Genomic DNA, 23,297 nt, shown 5'->3' on the forward strand with positions numbered 1-23,297 from the left:
TTACAGCACCCCCTACTCCCCCGTTACAAAGCGTTTCTGCGCCTTCGGCTCGCAAAGGTCACACCGTTGACGGTGGAAGAAGAAACGCGTTCGCTGTTACCCGTGGATTCTCAAAGTAGCTCGCGTCGAGCTCGAGCTCGAGCTCGATGCGCCTCCGTTCCATTATGCAACCTGGGCTCTGAACTATTTTCTTTCCTCGGTTCACCTAAGCCCCGCATGCGCGGGAGCGCGAGCGAGCGCGCACGGTAGAGAGAGATATAGATAGATAGATAGAGATAGATAGATAGAGAAAGAGAGAGAGAACGCTCTGAACGCTACCGTGGGCACCCATTCACTCGCTCCTCGACGCGAGTCGATCCTCTTAAATCGCGAAACGTTTGCTCGTTGGCGCGCCGGAGCTTGCTCTCCGACGATCGTATTGATCGCTATCGTCGTGCATCCCGGTTGGAAATATCGCGATACCATTTTCGAATTCCAACGGTGGCCCCCAGTGTGGCGTTCCAATATCCCCTCTCTTGATCTTGCGGGACCTTTGACAAAAGACGAGCGCGCGGCGGCGGCAACGGTGACGCGCCGGTTACGTTTCTTTGTTCTCTTGGCGCTCTTCTCGTGGGGACCTCGCCTTCCACGATTTAACACCGTCGTGTGTACACCCCGGGGCACTCGGTGGGATGTTTAAATTTTACACGCCGTTACCACGTTGAACCCGAGGAGGACGATTATCCCCCCGACGTGGCGGCGTGCGGTTGGCATCCGGGATGAAAGTACCGTGCACGTATTTAGGAATTCCGATGCACGAGAATCTCACGTTGCGTCAGGGCTGGATGGAATTGCGAGAAGACGACCGGCTGGTCTCGGTCCACTCTGCCGTCGTCCTCCCTGTTATCATCGTCCACGTCGGCGTACGTTGCGTCAGGGCGAGCCTAGAACCGCCGAGAGACCGCAGAATTTTTCTTTTTCTTTTTTTTCTCTCTATCCTCATCTCTCCCTTCCTAGCCCGACCTCCGGCGTGGCGTCTCTTTCGAAATGGTACACGATCATCCGTACCACGACGAGGTCGTAACAAAGAAAGGTACCACAGAAGCCGAACCAGGGAGGAGGAAGGAGGGCAACGGTGCGTGTACCCCCGTCGGGCAGGGGAAGGGAGATCATTATTCAATAACGACGCGCGATCCGCTTCCGCGACTCGTTTGTTTCGTCTACTTGTTGCGCCCAAGGAATATTTGTACCAAGGAGAAAGTTGATTGGAATTGTCCTCTGATTATTCTGATTACGGGAATGCGTCGAGGCACACCGGGGGCACGAAATCATTTCTCTTTACACGTACACGTAACTCGCCGCGCGCATAACAGCAATTAGCCAGGCCATCAGCCAGTAGACGAGAGTGTTTCTTAATCCATTATAGCTCAACCTTCTCCGGACAGGTACGATGGAATATTTTCTCGCACGGAGTGGATACGAGGTATCGAATGTTACCTCTTAAGTTATATTTAATTTCACGTTTCAATGAACACCGGTCCCGCTGGTTTGTTCGCAGCGTCTGTATCGCAAGCCGGAGAGTATCATTTTAAAAGTGTACCAACGAGATGGTTGAGGATTCAAAGTTCAAGACTCGGATACACGGGTCAAAGAATCGTACTTCGGAGCTTATTGCGCTCGGCGTGAAAGGTATTGGAATTCTGGTGAGCTCCTCGGGTCTCCTTTGACCCGTCGCCACCTGAAATTATATTATTTTTCGATTACCAAAATTATTGCGGCAGATGGGAGCGAACGATCCAATTAGTCGTCTCATCGTGTTGGAATGTATAATCCAAATTTCATACGCTTGGAACATTTATGGGTCAGAGACCGCGCGAATAGTCGGTTTGAAGAAACCGTCTCGAAGGTTAACTGCCTCGGTAAAGAGAATAGTTTCACATTTCGATAACAACGATCGATACTCACGACAATCTAACGTAATTACGTGCAAGGGGTCCAAATGGTTCAGCAAGTGCAAACACGACCAACTTCCAAGTTACTCCTTCCTCGAGTCCTAGTTCTGCATCGACCTCCGACTTGTTTAACCCATTCTCTGTCCATGCGCTATATATGGTAGCCCGAGCGGGACGGAAGTGCCCGGGGTTTTCCGCGGGAAAAGATCTACCATAAATTAATATTCGTATTAACAGCAATATTAACACGAGCTTGCAGTATTAGTTTTCAAGAATAACAATTGTAATATAACATCGAAATGAAACCATTGATATTAAAAATTCCCAAGTTTTTTCAAAAGAAAAAACACATTTTTTTCACAAAAGTGGAAATCATAAGAGTGTAATATAAAATTTTATTTCATCTCTAAACGTTTAAGTTTAGTATCTTTAAGAGATACATTCAAGAGGAAGGATATGTATTGTCCAATAGAAAGGAAATCCTTCGGGTTCGTAAATTTAATACTGACAAAAAGCAATAGAAATCCTATACCTGGCAGACAAAGGTTTTGTCATAAACTAGGAAATTTTCAATCAGGTAACACCTTCTGCAATCCTCAATTACAAGTAAATGTTAATTAGTCGCTTCTTATTTGCTTCGTTAGGAACGGTAGCATCGATCTTAGGCAAACTGATCGAGAAAGTGATCACTCCGTTGCTTTCTCGATTGTTTCAATGAAACTGAACATTTTTTTATTTATCAATTTTTATCGTTTCGGAATAAAATCCTTGTCTATGAAACAATTATAAAATCTATACGAACTTATGGGATATGCCGGCCCATCCAACTCGGTCAAAAATTCAACAGAACCCTTTACGAAGATTTTACCGCTCCGTTGGTCGCAAATGTTATCCAAGAACGAAGCGTCAAACATCAAAGTAAACTAATAGCTGGTACCAACCCACTTGTGCAACTCTCCAACAACAGGACAATAGATGACTCAAAAGACTCTGGCCAATCGACCTCGTGCGAGGTAAAAGAGGTCTCTTCGTTGCAAGAGTCCTCATCCTGTCACTGTGTGGACATCGCCAGATCCTATAACAGTACATTAGCTCAGAGAATGTCGATTTCGATCGCTTGCATAAATAAATAAACAGTGAAATATAAAAGAACGACTTTATCAATTTCGCACCCAACGTAAATTTTCATACACACTCCTCGTAACTTCGGAGGATAGTGAGCCGATAAATAAAATATATATTCGACAGATATTTGAAATCTATTACCTATAACATCGACTGAACGCCCTTCACCGTGAAGAACATACTGCTGCACGTGTCTCTATCGAAAGCACTTTATGGCGACTGTTAGGGTAAACGAGTCTCGCCATTTGTCCGAACTAGGGTCGCAAAATTCAATACCTTTCGCGCGGCTGTTAACGCAGAAAAATAAAACGAAGTAATAATAGTAAAAAAAATGTGGTCGAAGAGAAAAATAAAACGACGAGATCCACCCTAGATGTAAACACATCGTGTATTCAAGTTAAACATAAATACGTATTGTAACGAATTGCATTGTACACTAATATATAACACACGTGGTTGCTAATGACTTGTGCAAGTTGATGCGACCTTAAGTAAATCAATTAAAAAAAAAAAAAAAACCAATGAGAATCTACATAATACCGATAACAGGAACTAACAATCCCGTAACAAAGACTCAATACGAGTACAATTGCAACAAAATCAATCTCTATTACACACGAGTCCTTTGCACCTACGACACCCGATGTACCCACCTTCGTGAACTACACGCAATCCGTAAACTCAGTACCGTTCCAATAATCACGAGCGTGTTCGATCCACCGTAGAAAAATAGAATCGTCCTTGTTTATCAATTTTCGTCGACCGTGTGAGCGGAACCCGAGCCTCGAGCTACGGAACAGGTAAAAGGGTTAATGTCTAACGTTCCCAGAGCGGAGCGGAGGGAAACTCCGTGGTCTAACTCTGTGTACTTTTTCCCAGCCATAAATAACGGAAACTTGAAAATGCCAAAGCAAAAGTGCAAGTATACCCGAGCGGTCTCTCGTTGTCCCAAAGACGCCTGGAAACAATAAAAGGTGGTAGAGAAGTGTCCGAAGCGTCCACGGACCGGTGAGACTTAATTCCGCGAAATATCGCGACTCCTTATTCGGCCTTTACCGCGGGGATCGGGTGTCTCTACGTTTGGAAGGATGGAACGGAACGTGGACGGCTTATTACCCGGCTAGGTTGTTTCATCGCTTCTTCCACGAGCCTTTTTTGGCGACAGCGCCCGCCGCGCCGCCTAGAACCGGCATCAAGAGCATGGCGGAGGTGCATCATGAAGAACTGTTCCACCGTTGAACCTCACCTCTGGCATAACACGAGCAGCAAGATAGATGAATGCGCGGATAGCGCGCCAAAAGGGCTGGGTCTTCTCAAAGCGTATCGGTGCATTCGGTGACTCGATCCGTTTAGAAAGCATCGCTGTACACTCGAGCCGGGTACATTGTCTCGAACCAGCCGCGGTATATCCTATTATCGAGGCACCGGCTCACGATCGCCCCGTTTTTTACGCGGGCCGCACCCCTCGATCGGCTAATTCGAATGGCTCGCAAGCGAGCCGTTCCTATCGATCATCGGATCACGCCGGTTTCTGTATCCTGTCCGTCGACGTTTCACCCGATCCTCCTCGGTTCTGACTGTCCAATCGTACCGGAGAAATCTGCAATGGAACACAGACTGAATCCATTACCGTCGATGCCACGGGATAAGTGTATTTACACTCGGGATTGAAAACAGTGTCGTCGCGGGGATTTTATAAATAATTATTAACCCTCCTTGTACCACGTCTGAATTTTTTTTTGGTAGTTAAGAGTATACGGTATAATTGTGGGATTTTTGTTCGAAATATTTACGGTCCCACGGTTCTCTAGATGGATGGTATTCAGAAGATTAATAACGAGGTTTTCAATTTTGGAAAAAATCTCACGGATAGATTTGGAGTTATTTAAGTTACGAAAGAATGTTACAAGTGTTCAGGGTATAACGGTTTTCAATAGATACGTTATTTATGAACATTCGTATCTTAGATTTTAGAGTGATGTTCGAGCCGATGGATAATATAAACTGAGTTAAGACTCGAGCCCCAACATTTTCGGGCGACTACTGTCCGTCGACGAGAAGAAGGTCGAGTGTTTGCATCCCCACTGTAGTTTAGTCTACCAGTTCCCCCACCATTGCACGCAATCGATAGCCACCAATAGCGACAAAGACTGTAAACCGAAGTGTGAATGTAAACACCCAACCTTCTCGCGGACGGACAGTAGACGAGGGCTGGAGAAAATCAATTTTTCGAATCGTTACGAATCGGAAATTAGAAGGACAATTCGTTGAAGAAACGATCGCGAAAAATCGATAGAAGATTGACGTCCCTAGTGTTCATACGTTACGTGCAACGGACAGCATATGTATGCAGAAGAGAAACCAAAGTCATGGAGTATCGACTCGATCGTAAATCTGTCAAATTCTGAGATACAGGGTTCGAGTTTCCAGTCTTGAAAGATGTAATCAGTCGATGCCACGGTATCGATCGGTGGCGCCGTGTCGATCGGGTCACCGCTCTCGTCAAAACCATTTCGATGGTTACCAATGTACCGCATCGATAGCTATCCACGATGGGTTGCCACACGATCGAACGAAACTGTGAAAATTTTACCATTTCGAAACAACCGCACGGAACGTGTCAAACGAAACGAGGTTGCCGTAGTCTTCGAAACTTCTCCGAAGCTGCAAAATTGCGGATGTGTTACCGATAGTTGAGACTCGTCACAGGGAGGGGGAGGTGTGGTGCACCATTTTTCGCTTGAACTGTACCTCGTGCTCGCGACGACAGCAGTTCCACCAGCACGTAGCAATGAGAAATCCTCGTCTCGCTGCCATAAATCGATTCTAGAAATTAAAGGGTTTACATAACCGTGAAGAGCACTACGAGATAACTCGTTGGGGGAGTGAGATGGATTACCTCATCGACCGAGGCACTTTCTTCCACAAACGGTTATTATGAACCACATAGAAAGAAAGTATGACCGATTACGTAAGGCGCCATCGCTCGCCCTTTAGGCGAAACGCTAGACACGGTGTCAAAGCAATTGTGTCGGTGGCTTTCAATGCAGATTATGAGCATCAATGATGGCGCTACTCGACGAACTCTCGCAACCTTTGTTTCGTTATTAGCGGTTGGACTTCCAAGTGATACTTTATTCGATCGACCCTCACCGATGAGCGTCGTTTAACAGGTTATGGGTATCGTCGAACAACCGAGAACAGAAGGGAAAATAACAAGAAAAAATAATATCAAGACACTTGCACACGACATAAAACAACTTTATCGTATACCGGTCATAAAAATTGCACCATCTTAATTAGCATAGCCATTATATTTGCAACGTACACGCAAGTTCGACAAACCGTATTCTTCAGAGATGGTGTGATTCGTATGACCTGCTATTACACATGAAAAATATTACGTCGTAACGACCATTTATGACCCAATTGAATACACCTACTCGAAAATCAAATTTTCAAGTGTTGTTGCTTCCATGATTACGTTCCCATCGAAATCTCCTTGCTCCAAGCGCGGAATAGCGTAATATCCACGCAAGCCCGACTTCGATCACTCGAGCGTCTCTACACCTTGGCAGGTAACATATTTAGAGAAAAAAGAACCGAGGAGAGTGTGCCTAAAAGAGCAGTAGGCCTCTGCTTTCCCATTAGAAAAGGTGCAATCAGCGGTCGAAAATGAAGTCGTTCGGTGGACAGCACAATGAGTTACAGAGGGTTAATCGCGGCGGTCGCATCGGTCCGCGCGGATCTCCGAGATCTCTGCCTCTCCCTCTCTCTTTCTCTCTCTTTCTCCCTCTCTGTCTCTTTCTCCGCCTAGCGAGCGTGTACGCCGCCGAATCGACTCGGGTAAAAGTGAACAACACGGTCTGAATAAGGAACTGAACTTCGCTCAGAGGCAAAATCTCGGCCGCGAGAGGCGAACAGACGGGTATTGGGAAGCGATCGGCGATCGGTTGAGGCGTCTGCCCCGGAGCATCGAGTACGGTGACCCCGGGGGGGAATCGTTAAAGCGGCGAGTTACGTGCCGATCGGTAACGCTAGAGACGATTTGGAGCGGCCCCATCGCGTGCACGTACACGCTCGCACACCTACGCGTTCCGCGTGCGCTCGGGTACGGTCGATACGCAACGCATCTCGTTGCGCAATGATCGCGAGCTGTTGCGGAGCACGCGTTGTGCTCTCCATAAGCCATCCTCCCGTCCATCCAGCGGACGACGACGACGACGACGACGAACACGACCCCGTGGCTGTCGGACTCCATCGAACGACCGATATAATTACAAGGAGGAACGAGCGTCGCAATCGACGGTATCACAGAGACGCGCCGCGCCGCGTCTCTCCCTGTAGTGTTAGGTTCTCCCTCCCGCTCCTCCGGTTTTTTTACTCTCGCGGATGCGTCCTTTCCCGACGCCGAGCGTGACCCGACTTTTTCTTTACGGACGACCCACGTTCGTCCCTTCGCTAGGGATGTTCGAGCCTGAGACGATTTCCGTTACGATCGAGGCCCTCGATCGACAAATAGTGATGTAAACCTAAAATTATAAATAATGAATTTATTACTGAAACGGTAATTGAGAATACTTGCTTCATTCGCCGGCTTAACTCGCGTTTACTTTCTCTTGGGTTCCAAATTACGATGAATTAGTTTATTATAGAAATTATAGACACTCTGAAAAATCTCTGGCTGGACGGGAATAGAGTGGATTCGTTTTTCGCCGAAGGAGGTCATCTAAATATTTTCCTTGTACAATTTGAATTAATCGGATAGTTTGATTTTTTCAAGCAACAAGTACTTACACAGCGTATCGCGATTAAAATTCACGCTTCCTGGGAACAATGAAAAGAAGAGTTTATCCCCGGTCGGTGCACCAATTAAAAAGAACAAACAAAAGTATTTTCTCGATTATATTTTGAACAGTTTAGACAGTTAACGAGTTCACTGTTTTTATACGTACCAGATTCCTTGAAACAACACAACCTTGGTGTAATTTTCATTAAGGTCCCACGATTGCTCCTCGGGGACCGAACTTCTTTCGTATCCACCCCTGTTAATTTTACATATTCGACATTCTGTTCAACCTACGTTAATTCTTCATACTAGTTGTCCCATCTCCGTTAACTTTCCATACTCGACGTTCCCTTCCATCGTACATTTCTCGCACTCGGTATTTCAAATATATGTATCTCGTCCAAAAACTTTCACCCCTCGAACGCGAACATCAGCCTCCAGAAAAGAATCCTCGTCGATCCTCTGCGTACCGAGTTTCCTGAAAGACTGAAAGATTCAAAATTAGAAGTCTCGCAGGAGTGTTCTCAGCTCAGCCAGACCTAACCCGAGCATCGATACCGGTCATGTATCCCCCGAGTGGGGAAATCGTCGTGGAAATTTTTCCCCAGAATCGAACAGTACCCTCGGTTCGCTCGTCCACGCTTCTGTACGCGACTCGGTTCACTTTCATGTCGACCCGATTAGCCGACCTTCAGGTCCGACGAGAGATGCCCGCCGATCTGTATCACCCCGCTTGCGCAATCGCCCCCTCGATCCGCGAGGTCTCATCACCTAGAGAGCTCATCTTCGAACCGTCATAGTCCTCTCCCTCGGTTTCCTCCATGCTCGATCCACCGTGCGACTCTTTCTCCGTCGCTCCCTCCGTCGCTGCGCGGGTTCGCGAACTTCGCCGAGGGACGCGGGCACCGGGTGTTCACCGTTCCCGATGAGACTCTTCTTTCGGTGTGACTGGTGGGAGGAAGACGATCCACGGGCACGGATCGGTATATAAGCACGGTTGCTCCGACCTGAATCTGCACAGACCAATTATTGCCATCGTTTGGCGATAGATCGTCCCGCTGTGCGACGAGTAGCATCGGGGAGGCTCGCTCTCAGACAGAACCGAATTTCTTCACCGGCGAGATGAGATCGGTACGAGTAACACACGCAGTAACGTTTCCTACGATTCCGGTTCTGAGAACGCGTGACAGTGACGTCGGGACTCCCGCGGTTTCTCGCGACGAGGTTCTTCGTATACAGTTGGTGGAACGAATACGTATACTGTACACAAAGCCGCGACAGTTTCGAGTGGTCCGTTCAGGGGCGACGACAGGATGACAGGCTGAAACGTAAGATAGTACTTTGGAGATCTCGAACTGAGCTATGCAATTCGATGATATATTTGTCCATGTCTCGAAGAGTATATATCGAACGAATCGAGTGAATTTTCATTGAAACGATAATTAAACAAAGAAATGATTTGTGCAACGGTTTATGAACGATCACGTGGACCCGACTCGGTTGACGGATCTAGGGAACGTTTCAAATCGGAGAACAACATTTTCTCTACTTTCCTTCATTTTCGTCTTTTCCTTCGGAGAGTCGAATATTGGATATTTTTTATATCGTGATTATTATAAGTTTTTTATAAAAGGATCCGTGGGTGGTTCCGTGCGATCGACCATAACTTTTGCACGAATTGAAATTTTTTCATAAAATTTGACTGATTTGTAGTTCGATGTATGTACTTTTGGACGGTGGATAAATACTTTGGTAAAATTGTATACTCGCGTTCGAAGGAAAATTTCCAAATCTTATTTTTCAGTCAGTCACGTGTCGTAATCTCTTGAGCGACACACTTGTTGGTTACAAACTGTTAAATAGGGTTTTCTCCCTGTACACATTGGGATTCCCAGGTTGTCGAAGTTCTAGCATAACAAAGATTCTCTCAAGCGGGTTTTGAATGTTTGCACTCTGCAATCGAGGGCTTCGCTTCCTTGTCCTAGAGTTTCTAAACGATCGCTGTATTGGTTCTTTTGTCTGAAAAGAAATTGGTTTTAATTTCTTGGGGATCGATCGAAATTAGTGAATTGAAAACGAAGTGCGATCGGGAAATTCCATCGGTGAGGAGTCGGTGGAATAAATACAGCGATCTCGTAAAAATTACAGCGGTACCAAGAGGGTAGTTGACCGCCAGGGTGACAAATCAGATCCAAAGGAATTCTTTTTGAAGGGCTAGAACTTGGAGGTCTGTACAATTCAAAACGAGCAGCCCTTGGGAACAACGAACGCGAGTAGCCTGAAAATCTATCATCGATTGACCTTTTCACCTTTTAATTTCTTTCTTTTACTATTGGAAACTCGATTTTTGAACCAAAAGAGAAAATAAATCGCTCGATTAATTTTGAACTTTCTTATTTCAATATTTCGCCCATATTTACATTTTACAAGACAAAATAATCGAGTCTCGAGCGGTTTAAAAATTTCCAAAATTATCAAAAGTAATCCGAGACTCTCTTATTTCAACATTTCGTTCATCTTTACATTTTACGATTACATTCGAATCTCCAGTCGTTCGCAAGTTTCCCTACCAAACAAAATCATTAATTGACCGAGATATCGAACCGAGTGCAAAGGATTTACAGCGTTTGGATCGCTGTATTTGTTCCATCAACTGTACCAGAAACTCTGCCTCGATTTCCAAGATCAAGTAACCGAAATACGACCAAAGAACTGACAAAAACATTTTAACAGCTCGCTGTGGTACTGCTGGCAATCGCCGGCACGTGTTACGCGGCTCGACTGGACAACACTTACCTTCCACCCGGTAACGCGGGCAGCGCGGGTGGAGCGGGATTGATTCAAGCTCCGAATCGAGGAGGAGGAGGTCCTGGGGGCCGTGGACCTGGAGGACCTGGTGGTCCCGGTGGTCCCGGTGGTCCTGGTAGACCAGGTGGAGGCGGTGGATACGGGCCTGGAGGTGGAGGCGGTGGATTCGGACCCGGAGGTGGAGGTGGAGGCGGTGGATTCGGCCCTGGAGGTGGTGGAGGCGGTGGATTCGGACGTAAGTATCGATTTCATTATTTTTTTCCTCCATGTTCGATATTCACTCCCTCCGAAGAATTGTACCGATTGTTTACATTTGCGACACCACCGGGTCGATCGAGCTAGAGAAGGACGTTAAACATCTGTGTTAGAGGATATTTTGTTATAAAAATGGTAAAAATTGTTTCGAGATTGTTTGGATGTTCTTTGTATTTCGTCGACGTTCCTGTCTAATTGTTTATCCGTAAACGTACCAGTGACAACATGGATTTTCACGAAACGCTTGACACAGTTTCAAATAAATGAATTGCGGGTTTCGATCGTTAAACAGGCTTGTTGACTCCTAACCGATTGGGTTCTCTTTCACGTTCTACGTGGAACGTGTACTCGGCAAGAGGTCCAAGAATAATGGTCGAAACGTAGTAGATTTACGAGTAAATAAATTTCAAAAGTAACTCGTACCGAGCGACTACGGTACACACCCTTGTGCTGTTATCATCTGCCGTTACAGAGCTGAAAAAAAAAAGGAAAAATAGAAAGCTTAAAATAGATATCGTTTCGTTCGCGAAGAACCCACAGAGAGCAACGCGCCTAGCCCGCGGAAGTCTCGGTACAGCTTCGACCGATAGAGTCCTCGAATAATCCTGAACCGTCGAGAAAGTATCGGTAGGAGGGAACGACAGAAATTACCTATGGACCTAATATGTCTTGATGCAACGGTGACTACACGGTGAATTAGATAACATGGCAACAGGTGAAATTACAGAACAAAGTAGCGTTGTGATGTCACCGTGCGCTCCCTCTGTGAGACGGTGTCAGTCTCAGTCAGACAGAGGGAGAAATCTCGCAACGAGAGACACTTGTCGGCTGAATTACATCAAGTATGTAAAGTATGCCGTGGAATTAGGGCCCCCGGACGGAGGCGAAAGAAAAGTGAAAACCGCTAACGCGAAACGCCTAATCACTTTATCCCCCTCGAGGCGCTCTCCTCTAATGAAGACGCATCCGAGGACGGCTGTATCTTAAGTACGATTCGAAGTCGGTGAGAATGCGCGCGGTTGCGAAAATAAGAACGCATCGGAACATCTCGTGTCGTTCCCTTTGTACGGCGTCGCGACGTACCGAGTAATTAGGCCCCACATTCAATTACGAATTAATCTCAGGTACATTCGCGGATTTCTCCGCGTGTGGCGCAACGTGTGTATCGTACAGATAGGCCAATCGATAAAAAAAAGAGTCGATTATACGAATATCCGAGCAATTAGAAAGGCTCGTGGTGGTTCGAGCCGGTGATTTTTGGAAAGGACCACCTCTTCGCGTCGATCGTCCTCTCGGCACGGCTTCGCTCGGTAATTACCTGAAAAGGAGACAAAGGTCAGAAGATGGTCTCGTTTAAATAACCTCGAATCAACGATCAAACGATTACAACGATACCGTGCCCTGAGGGCTATTTGCGTTCTCCGTTCTTCCATACCGTGATTGACTTTTAGGTAACGCTGTGAAACTCCGGCCGCGCCTGCGCATATTAAAATCTATCAAACTGTGAAAATAGATTTACGTGTACGAACATCTTGCGTAAATACTTACGTTACAAAGTACTCGCCGGGTTGCATCCTACGCGGGGTGAACCGTACTCGAGACACCGTTGAGTGTACCACTCTTGTAAAGCGTTAGGCAAACCCGTTGTGCAACGCTCGTGAAAAACCAAGATGGACTTTTCCCGCGAATCGGGATTGCGATACGTCGAACACGTGGACCGCGTGACACCGACGCTGAGAGGAATTTTATGTTTCAGCCGGTGGTGGCGGTGGCGGCGGTGGTCCAAGAGGAGGACCCGGTGGCCAGGAGATACCCATCGTCTCGTTCAACAACGAGAACGGCGGCGACGGCAACTACCAATTCAGCTACGAAACAGGAAATGGTATCAGTGCGCAGGAAACGGGTCATCAGCAAGGTGAGATCAGGGCCACTCTCGTTTCCCAACAACGATATCCCTAGTTCCTTCTCTTCGCGGTCCGTCGGTGCCATGTCTCGGTGTTATGAATTCCTATCCATCATCGCGTTCGACCTCGAATCCTGCTGCCTTACAATGGAACTGGTGAACGCAATAAGTCTGCAACTCCTAACAAGTAGCTTCCACCTACAGCTTGGAAACGGACTTGCCGGTTTCGTTAAGGGCTAGTTTGGTTAGTATTTCCGAACCGATAAATTACTTGCACAATATATTTCGCGAGGAGATAAATACCTGGGAACTGAATATTGTTGTAACGTGTAGCTTCGCCCAGGATCCAGGTTCAGCTTTCTTTGATTCAATTCATACTTTCGTAGGGAGCACGTTGACACTGTCTCTTTCGGTAATATCAATAACATACACAGATCGTAGCGGCAGGATTAATACGTTACATATTGACGATATTCGAAAAATTCGATAGGAAAATACTTGAGAAATATCGCAAAGGATCGAAATCTCAGTAATAAGTTTCGATATCGATACTTTTAGAATGATCGAATACCGTTCGATATCAATCCGTTACGATGCATCTTTTAATACGCGACTTTTATCGATCTATGAAACGAACTTACAAGTGTCGGTAATATAGGACTGCGTATGCTAGGTTATTCGATTAATGCATTTAAACATTCTCGTTCGTTTGTTGAAATTAAGTTTTGTACCTTATTTGAACACTGATAGTTCAAAAGTCGTTTAAAATTTTAGCTCTCGAAATACAAGGCTCATTGGTTAATGCCAGTTACCCTCTTCGGGATACCGACGCGCACGCGTTATTTTGAATACGTAGTACGAAAGTACCCGCTAAAATTACATTGGAAATATATACGATTAAATTTCTGTTTATTGTATCACGGTAAGATCAAAATTGACAGTTCGAGTTTTTGTTTACTTCGACCGAGATAATTCGTTCTCGAAGAGGTTAAGATCGAGAACGATCAAACCTAGGCTAAACGCGAGAAACGATCCCCCAAAACCGCAACCTCCTTCCCCTCTTTTCGAGAGACCGCGCAGAAAGGCCGGAGGCAACTCCGCGTCTTTATTTCGACCACCGACTCCATTCGTGATGAGTGATTACCCGAACAATGATCGCTCTCCTAACAAGCTGGAAAGCCACAAAAATGCCCGATACAACGCGATGGCGCAATTTGCCCGAGCACGCCTGTTGCGTAAAACATCCACGTGTTGTACTTTGTTATAGGTAACGGCGAAGCGGTGAGCGGATCGTACTCGTACACCGGACCCGATGGCGTGCAATATAGCGTTACTTACACCGCGGACGAAGAAGGTTTCCATCCCCAAGGTGCTCATCTTCCGACCCCGCCTCCGATCCCACCAGAAATTCAACGAGGCGTCGAGTTAGCGCTCGCTGCCGAAGCCAGAGGCGAAAATCAAGATACATCCGGAGGCGGTGGCGGTGGCGGTAGTGGTGGCGGTGGCGGATACTCTCCAGGGGGTGGTTACGGTGGGTTTCATTAATACAATGTATTTCAAAACAATTTGTAATGAGAATTTTACTTTCACCGATCGGTAAGAGCATTCGAGTGGCATATCAGTGCGTTTACAATCCGCCGACTTATAAGCGAACCATAACAGTTGTAATTTGACTACAGATTTTATGCATTCGTGTTTATACGGGTATAAAAGAAAAGGTATCCATATATATGCTACTTATGAGAAATTACACATTAATATTATTATTCTACATACATTTTGTATATGTTTCTCAACTTATACATTAGTAATAAATGCATAAAATCCGTAATCTAGTTATGATTTAAGAGTCCATCGAATAGATAACAAATGTCGATTAATTCTTTACATAATTTCATTCTAAAGATTTTTTATCATATACTTTTACTTTCTCAAAACAGGAAATGGTGGTGGAGGTGGAGGCGGCGGTGGTCGAGGAGGCGGCGGCGGTGGTGGTGGCTCTTATCAAGGTCCAAATTCATACCAATCAAGTTCGGGCGGATACCATTACTAAACAACGGCACCGTAAAAGTCATTGCGTATTACACGGTCAATTTTGTTCCATTACAATAATCATATTTAAAGGCGACCTTATGTACATAAGAATATATCGTTTATGTAACTTTTTTATTTATACAAAACACGAGTATTTTATTTAGATCGTTTCCCTTTCTTGTTATATTACTTAAAAATATCACAATTACTCGAATGAAATTTATTTGCCTAATAATAATGTTGTTTTCCAGACTATCTCTATAGAAAGAATTGAGTCAAATCCGAGCTTTATATATTGTGCGTGTATGTGTACACATATATGTATATATATATACACACACACACACGCGTATATATTTTTTTAATAAATTATATTTCATTTACATGTATAGTACATTTTTAAAAGTTAGAAATGTAGGTATACAATTCTCGACACAACTAAACATTAATTTACATAAATATATCGTACAACAAAGTATGCACATTTAATACTTTTATAAATGAACGTATCGAAAGCCTGCGCGAAGATGGCTCAAAAAGCATGATCATAATTTCGCAATAATTTTAACAAGTCCATCGTTATAGTATAATTTATACAATTACTGGCTGATCAGTAGAATTTACTACAAGCTCTTCGCGGTTCGTTAATTCGTTTCCCCTGGCAAACTGAATGAATAGCTGCTCTAACGTAGCCGACAAAACGGCGTAATCCTCGATGCAATTGAATCGATGTTTCAAATTGTTCATCGTATTGTACATTTTCTCCCACGTTGTTCCAATATCGTTTACGTGATACGCGATTAATCCCTGTGAAACAAAGAACGAAATGTTATCGGTGAGAACTTTAATTATGCATCTGCAAACGTTTCTCAACTATCATGAATGGTTACCAAATTCTCATCTCTGATTTCACACGTTAAAGAAGTCTCCATGATCCTTTTTATAGTGCTGATATCATCATCCGATCGACTCGGATTCAATTTAATGTGAATATCGTAACCGGCGCCAAATCGTTGCTTCAATTCCTGACTAGCACCGATACAAACCAATTGACCTTTCACCATAATGACTAGTCTATTGCACAAAGCTTCGCATTCTTCCATGCTGTATAATTTTTATTTTATACAAATCAGGATACAACAATACCCTTCTAATAATATGTATTACCGAGTCAAGTGAAATACCTGTGAGAAGTAAGTATAATAGATTGTCCCATTGCTTGGCAAGACTGAAGTATATTCCATAGAGATCTCCTAGCTGCAGGATCAACGCCTGTCGTTGGTTCATCCAACAAAACAAGAGTTGGATTTCCGATAAGCGCCATCGCAATATTTAAACGTCTTTTATTACCTCCACTGTAAACACCGCTTGGTTGGAACATATAAGAGTTTAAATCTGAAAGAACGTGTTTGTAGATTCTCTGCCATCATTTTTCGAGGTAAATCAAACACATGTTATAGCTTACTGAGTCGATTGATCCATTTATTAACTTCCAAATCCACTTTTGACTTGGGTATGCCACGCAGCAAAGCGAACAATCGCAGGTGATCGAATGAATTCAAAGAACTAAGCAATGCGTCAGTTTGTGGACAGTATCCCATCTGAGCAAGGTACTGTGGGAAAGATTGTTTGTATAGAAGAGTGCTATATAGTTGGTACATATTTAAAAATAATCATGTATTACATTCTTCCTGTCAGTGCAAATGTCTGATTTTCCCAAGTACATGGTACCACTGTTCGGTAGTTCTTCTCCAGTCAACATCCTGAATGTGGTACTCTTTCCAGCACCGTTGACGCCAAGCAATCCGAAACATTCGCGTTGCTTCACCCGGAAATTGATTTCCTGTACCGCCATTAACTTCCCATAGTATTTGCTCAGTTCGTAAACCAAAAACAAATTGTCGTTGTTCTCTGAGTTTTCTAGAAAATTTACGTCAACAGGATCTGTCTTGGTATTTTCTTTTTTGTTGACTATACCTAAACATTGTATTATGTTTGTATTAAATTTTTTCCCAACATGTTTGAAGAAATAAATCTGATTTTGAATGATTTTTCACCACGATTGTTTAGTTTTCTGATCTCTAGTGCCACAGCACGCTTTTCCTTCTCTACTTGCTCATCCTTCATATCACACGCGTTCCTTAAATTTTGGCCAGACATCTTGATGTATAACTTATCAAATAATCCCTCTTCTAAAATTATAAGTAAAGCAAAATATATTAATGGTGTAATGGATAAATATATAACACATTCCATCAAGTTCATGTCGTAATTATCGTTAGAAAAATAAGGAAGTTGCTTCTTACAGACTCCATCTGCACATTCCATACCTACAAAAAGAATTATTGTACCAAGATTATTTCTTGTGTAATATTCAAACACTGAATCTAATACTCTCTAAAAAATGTGTATTATCAATGTACTCGTACCACAACAAACATCCCGCAAGCCAAGGCAAACTACATCCATTAGTCGATTAGGTAATCGACGACATCTCGCATTTTGTACAGCCACATTAAAAAAAGACAGTTGACCATGGAATAAGCTCACGTGTGGTATTAACCGAAATAATCTCTTTTGAATTATGTATAGAACGTGTAAATTTTGAAAGCTATGAATTACCTCGTGCAGGAGATATTGCAGTAGAACTAAAATACAATAAAAAACCATTATTATTAAGAATTTTTCAAATAATCCGAATATATGAAATAATAACAAGTAAATATAGCTTACCAAATCCAACAGGCACAAGACTCAAAATAGTTACTACAGAATTTCTTGATTTGTTTATAAAACTAAAGATGTATGTTATCAATAAAGAGTTGATGCCAAAGAGTAACAGCAATAATATCATTGTTACTGAAAACAAAACAAGAATGTAGACAATTTGCAAATTTCATACTATACATGTTACATCTTATATGATGTATAGAAAAGATTAATTAATCAATTTATTCATATTTATGTTGTATTTAGCCTTACATATTTCTATTCTGTAGTACAAGCGAATATCCAAGATAATATCCATAATATAAAATCCTAGTACAATAATAAGTACAGATGCTGTAAGTATCATGAAATCAAATGTGAACATAGTGCACCAATACGATGTAGACGTAACTCCTGTCATTCTTTGGAGTTGTTTCAGTTTAGATTCTGTTTCTTGAAAAGGATGCACAATAAAAAGTGCTACAGTAGGGAAGAAAAAGCAACAAAATATCAATACTCTTGTCAACGATTCTGTTTCTGGCTCGTTTAATGTCGTTGAGGACAGACTATTTGGTAACTGTTGTCTTGAAACACGAATGGAATAGTCGTTACCAGCAACGCCTTTGATCAATACATTTGATAAAAGATTGACAGTTAATGGTATACTATGAATTGCAATGCCAGAATAAAAACCATTAGCGTACAAAACTCCGTCAGAAATATTGAATTCTGCAGAGACGATATAATTATTACGATACTTCGCAATATTTTGAAGAGAGTGATCCAATAATGCTAAAAACAGTTGTATTTCATTTTAATTTTTAATAATTTTACCACAATTTGCAATAGATATTAATTACTATATTTACCATGTGTAACACTGATATTTCCTGTTACTTCTTCTGAAGATCCACCAAAATTTTCTACTACATTGTTATAATGTGTACCAAAGGTTTTGTTTTTACTTGAATACAGAGCTTGGGAATATCTATACATATCAAGTTCTAATGGAAATACATCTGTTGAGTCACTGGGTATATTGTAACTTAAGCCCATTAGTACGATTGATAAAATTGGAAGAAATATCTAAAGGAATTATTATCATAGTTAAAACTACAAAATCTTCAACCTAAGAGTAGTAATACTTACTGTTAGTAATGTGGTGAGTAAGTTTTTCTTAGTGTAGGTAAATTTCTTATGGTATAGTGCCAAAATTGCCTGTATACATAAATTCCACCCTACTACTCTTTGCGATGGTGGAGATAATAGTTCATTTAAATGTTGTCCACCATTTTCTTTTTTGATAACTCTAAACAGTAAAGTAATTAATTAATTATTTTTTTTTATGAGCTATGTTAATTAATAATGAAGTAGATTTAAAGAGTAATGTACTTTAAGAATACTTCTTCCAAGGTAATAAGAGATACACTGATCCCTGTAACTCCTAATATCTGTTTTTGATTTTCCACTGTATCCAGAGATTGTGGTAAACTTTCAGTATTTGGTACACTTAAAATAATCTTCTCACTATCCACACTTACTTGCTGCGTTCTAGGATCAAACTTACATATAACTTTGTCTGAATTACACCATGATTTAGTTGATAACGTAACTTCTATGTGCCCGTAACCTAAAGATAAAAATTAAATCATTTTATTCAATACAACAGAATTACATAATTTACAATTTACATGTTAATGTTACACTTTATATTTAAGTAATGATATCACTAACCATATTGCTTCTTTAAAAACATTGATGTGCCATAACATTTTAATCTGCCTCCATGTAGAATAGCAATCCAATCTCCAAGTATATCAGCCTCCTCCATACTGTGTGTACTAATTAAAATTGTTTTCTTTCCTCTGATTTTCTGTAAACAGTTTATTAACATTACCGAAAAATCTCACATAAATTTGTATTGTCTATTCTAAATACATATAGTATACTTCTTACTAGTATGATATCCCATATGTCTCTTCTAGTTTCGGGATCCATTCCTGATGTTGGCTCATCCAAGATTATAGTCTAGATAAAATATTATTAAAATAAATCATCTCTTGATGAATTTTTCTTGTATGAAAAATATTGAATTTACATTAACATTAATAAACCCTTACATTTGCACCACCAATAAGAGCCATTCCAAGACACAGTCTTCTTTTTTGTCCTCCAGACAATGTATGTGGAAGAGCATTGCTTTTTTCGAGTAATTTTAATTTGTCGAGCAAAACATGAACATCTTGTTTAATTTCTTTCTTTGTTTTATTTTTACCTTTCAACTAAAATGCCATATGTATTCTTCTATTATTTATGTGCAATGTTATTTATTAAGTTACTTACTAGACCAAAGAATTCTAATTGCTCAGATACATTCAGATCTGGGAATATCATGTTTTCCTGAGGACACAATCCCAAATCATTTTTAATGAATTCTAAGTGCTTTTTAATATTTTTACCATCTATAAGGACTTTTCCTTCAGTTGCACTTATAACACCTATTGGAAAGTATATAATAAAAAATACAGAAGTACATGCATTTTTTTAATGGTCAATGAATCTGTACCTGTTAAAATAGACATAAGTGTAGTTTTCCCAGCACCATTATGACCCAATAAGGCTGTTATTTGTCCTTTATATAAATCCATTGAAATTCCTTTTAAAGCTTGGACACTCTATTATAAGATAATTATAATAGGTATAGTAATAAAGGTTTAAAGACTTATGTTAGTTAGTGAAATAAATATTTGACACTTACAGATTTCCGTAAACAACCAGTTTTGTATGTTTTTTTAAGATTACGTATCTGAATTCCCGAAGTAAGTACTCCCTTTGATACCAATTCAAAATTGTCATTATCTATTTCATCGTAATCAAAATCTTCCACATCTTCGTCGAGATTCACTTTATTCTTCCTAATATACTGCAAAAATTTTTATTACATAATCATTCCTATTAGATACTCAACGAAATACTGTGTAATGTTATAAAATTTACCTTCAAAAAATAAAGTGGATCTTTACGTACTCCATACTTTCCTGGGTGTATATCATTTATATAAATTGCAAGAGCAAAATGTAACAAACTACCCAAAATTGAAAAAATAAATATAAAGCCAATAGATCCTGCAGTGTTATACTGTGCATCTCCAACAATGAACATGTTCGACCATTGAATACCAGTTACTAAAAATTTAGCACATATTATACGAGTACTATACTCATTACAATTAACAAATACCAATATAGCTACTAAAAGCGTTGTTACATACATCGACCTTCGTATATGTTCACCTCTTCTAGAAATCTATACAATAACATATTTGGAAACAATATTCCCAAAAATGGTATTATAGAAAAGACTTGCTCTTTTATTAAATTTACATGAAGTGAAAAAGAAGCAGTGTAAATAACTGATAATGTTATTGTCACGAAACGTGCTGTAAAACAATTGCATTATAAATCATGGTTATTTAATAATTTTTATATTCTACGTAGAAATAAAACTTACGTTTTGAAAAATTTGCAGCAATATGCATACCAAATGATATCAAATGAGCAATATGAGCTGTAAGTATTAGCCAAAATATAAAAGTATTACTATAATACAAGTATGGATCAACATTTCCAGAGAAAGTATTTTTAAATAACACTATTATGGGTACAATATAAAAAATACTAAACAGTACACCAGTAATTAACCAACTCAATACATTCTGGTACTGTTTTACTCCATTCATTGCCATTAATACCTGCATATAATTAAAGTATGAGTGCTCCTTATATATAATTTTAATGCTATAATAGTACTTTATAGTCTAAGCTACTAACATTGATACCAATATATTTTTCCTTTGTTGCATAATTTGTTTCTAAACAAAGTGGAATTAAAAAAGTTATTACTGCAAATGTACATACTACCAGTCTTAATAGTGTATCAGAATCATCTATTTTAACGTATGGTGGATAAGGCATTCTTTGTATTGAAACCTAAAATAAATATCAGAAATACTGTAAACTAAACAATAATTGAATTTAATATTTTGTAAATTATACCTTTGCATCAAGCGTAGAATGTGGTGCTGTGCGATTTATAAAAGATTCATCGACACACATTTGTAATTGTACAAACGGTACAGTATTAAAATATAAAGTATGTGGAGTATATGACGAGTGGTCAAACATAGTTTGGTACAATACATTTGGAATATTAAAAGTGTGTCTAATTTTGTACCTTATATCACTTGTATTATATTGTTCAAACACAAGAGCTAAAACCATAACGAGTGGAGATTTAGCTTGTAAAACTGTATAAGCCTTTATCATATCATCTTCAGATGAAGTTCCGTGAACCCCTGTGAAACATGAAAAACAGAAACAGCGTGAAGATATTGATAAAGTAAAATTATATAAAATTTCATACTGTTAAATATTATATAATACTTACTTTCGGATGGCAGTTGCAAACATATTCGTACATTTTCCATAATATTTTGTGTGATCTCATTCTGAGGTACATAATATAGAAATGTAAACTCTGTATTTATCTCTATCAACTCTTTTTTGGTTTCTATTGGATAGTATGTACTTTCGTTAATTATACGTGGTGGCTGAACACTAAAATCTCTTACAGCCTGTATTAGTACAAACAAGGCAATAGGTACCAAACATTGTAAGAATATTGCTGTTTTCCAATGCCTTAATCGCACTATAAGATCCTTATATAGAAGCAAACTAAGAACTGCCATTTTGATTTCTAATTGACTAGTTTCTCTTAAAAACTCATTAGCATCGAAGAATCAATAACACAATATACATGTTTCAAGTATATAAACCAACATGTTATATGCTGCTCTTGAAAGTTCATAAAAGTACAACAAATAAATTATGAGAATTGATGTATGAATCAGCACATATCTGACAGAATACAATAGATATCAATCTTATGACCTTGGCTAAAAAATTATCACATGAGGTCAGTTGAAATCAAATTTAGACAAAAACTGTGGTTAAATTTAATATAAATTTCTTTGAGGTTTTTCACTTTACTTTTCGATGATTGTCATATTGAGTTTACCTATAAAAAAATGAATTTTTTAAAATTTACATTAAATATATAGTGTTTCCAAATAATACATTTTCAATATATGTAATTGTATAAATAAATTTTCAATATTTTAATTCAAAAGCATATAAAAATGATTTAATCTGATCATTTTATTACAATTGAAAATCAAAAAGAGAGAAATAAGACATAAATGTATACTCACTTGACAGGTAGGTTACATTTTCCCAATCAATCACAAGTCCGATAAAAGTAAACATTTATCTTTTCCAGGAAACACTTTATAAAAGGACTGTGTTATCACTTCGCATATTTTTACAAGATTGCATTCTTGCGATAAAACATGATTCTAAGCCATATTCATGTCAATTATGTGCAATTATTAATCATCGTTCTGTAGCGTACTCCACGGTACCAACACAAAATATATTGATCTATGATTTTATATATGACACTATTTAGCTACGTTTCAAATCATCGACAATTTTCTGATCTAGATGATTGTTCGAATACTTTTATCTCTTTAGATAATAAATGTCGAACAAGTAACGGACGATTTCACATAACGGGATTTTAGAATTGTCAGTGAATGTGTAAATGAAAATACATATTATATTGAATCACATTAAATATTTTAAACTATAATGTTTACCATAAACTTCACCACATCTTCGTATTA

The 23,297-nt window shown here is 40.3% G+C and overlaps 2 protein-coding genes across 4 annotated transcripts; one reads left to right on the plus strand and one right to left on the minus strand.

Moving 5' to 3' along the window:
• The first annotated feature begins 8,912 nt into the window (after positions 1-8,912).
• LOC143149552 (uncharacterized) lies at positions 8,913-14,972 on the plus strand. The gene is made up of 5 exons (XM_076317062.1): positions 8,913-8,976; positions 10,579-10,888; positions 12,665-12,823; positions 14,079-14,342; positions 14,752-14,972. The coding sequence occupies exons 1-5, from the start codon at positions 8,968-8,970 to the stop codon at positions 14,862-14,864; spliced, it is 855 nt and encodes a 284-aa protein (XP_076173177.1). The 5' UTR covers positions 8,913-8,967; the 3' UTR covers positions 14,865-14,972.
• Positions 14,973-15,041: 69 nt separating this feature from the next.
• LOC143149548 (ATP-binding cassette sub-family A member 17) lies at positions 15,042-23,107 on the minus strand. 3 transcript variants are annotated; one of them, XM_076317055.1, is made up of 25 exons: positions 22,824-23,107; positions 22,001-22,630; positions 21,610-21,908; positions 21,385-21,543; positions 21,065-21,305; positions 20,826-20,993; positions 20,552-20,739; positions 20,313-20,477; positions 20,121-20,229; positions 19,898-20,052; positions 19,675-19,836; positions 19,511-19,582; positions 19,289-19,427; positions 18,947-19,184; positions 18,704-18,863; positions 18,424-18,640; positions 17,828-18,346; positions 17,579-17,704; positions 17,275-17,493; positions 16,903-17,175; positions 16,530-16,816; positions 16,311-16,458; positions 16,030-16,240; positions 15,736-15,949; positions 15,042-15,652 (listed from the first exon to the last, which is right to left on the minus strand). In XM_076317055.1, the coding sequence occupies exons 2-25, from the start codon at positions 22,299-22,301 to the stop codon at positions 15,437-15,439; spliced, it is 4,986 nt and encodes a 1,661-aa protein (XP_076173170.1). In that variant the 5' UTR covers positions 22,302-22,630; positions 22,824-23,107; the 3' UTR covers positions 15,042-15,436. The 3 variants fall into 3 exon arrangements, with proteins under 3 accessions (XP_076173170.1, XP_076173169.1, XP_076173171.1); XM_076317054.1 differs by having other exon boundaries at positions 15,046-15,652; positions 16,530-16,822; positions 22,824-23,105; XM_076317056.1 differs by having other exon boundaries at positions 15,047-15,652; positions 16,530-16,822; positions 21,472-21,543; positions 22,824-23,105.
• Positions 23,108-23,297: the final 190 nt, after the last annotated feature.

Source organism: Ptiloglossa arizonensis, chromosome 7 (assembly GCF_051014685.1).
Source record: "Ptiloglossa arizonensis isolate GNS036 chromosome 7, iyPtiAriz1_principal, whole genome shotgun sequence".
Taxonomy (NCBI): Eukaryota; Metazoa; Arthropoda; class Insecta; order Hymenoptera; family Colletidae; genus Ptiloglossa; species Ptiloglossa arizonensis.

What these genes read in the sequence shown, in the direction of transcription:
- LOC143149548 (XM_076317054.1), bottom strand. Translation starts at nt 22,301, where the DNA reads ATGGCAGTTCTTAGTTTGCTTCTATATAAGGATCTTATAGTGCGATTA. An exon ending in CTTGCGGGATGTTTGTTGTG is followed by an intron (nt 17,176 to 17,274) that starts GTACGAGTACAT and finishes TTCTTTTTGTAG; the next exon opens with GTATGGAATGTGCAGATGGA. An exon ending in TTTGCACTGACAGGAAGAAT is followed by an intron (nt 16,459 to 16,529) that starts GTAATACATGAT and finishes TCTTTCCCACAG; the next exon opens with TACCTTGCTCAGATGGGATA.
- LOC143149552 (XM_076317062.1), top strand. An exon ending in GGAAACGGGTCATCAGCAAG is followed by an intron (nt 12,824 to 14,078) that starts GTGAGATCAGGG and finishes ACTTTGTTATAG; the next exon opens with GTAACGGCGAAGCGGTGAGC. An exon ending in CTCTCCAGGGGGTGGTTACG is followed by an intron (nt 14,343 to 14,751) that starts GTGGGTTTCATT and finishes TTCTCAAAACAG; the next exon opens with GAAATGGTGGTGGAGGTGGA.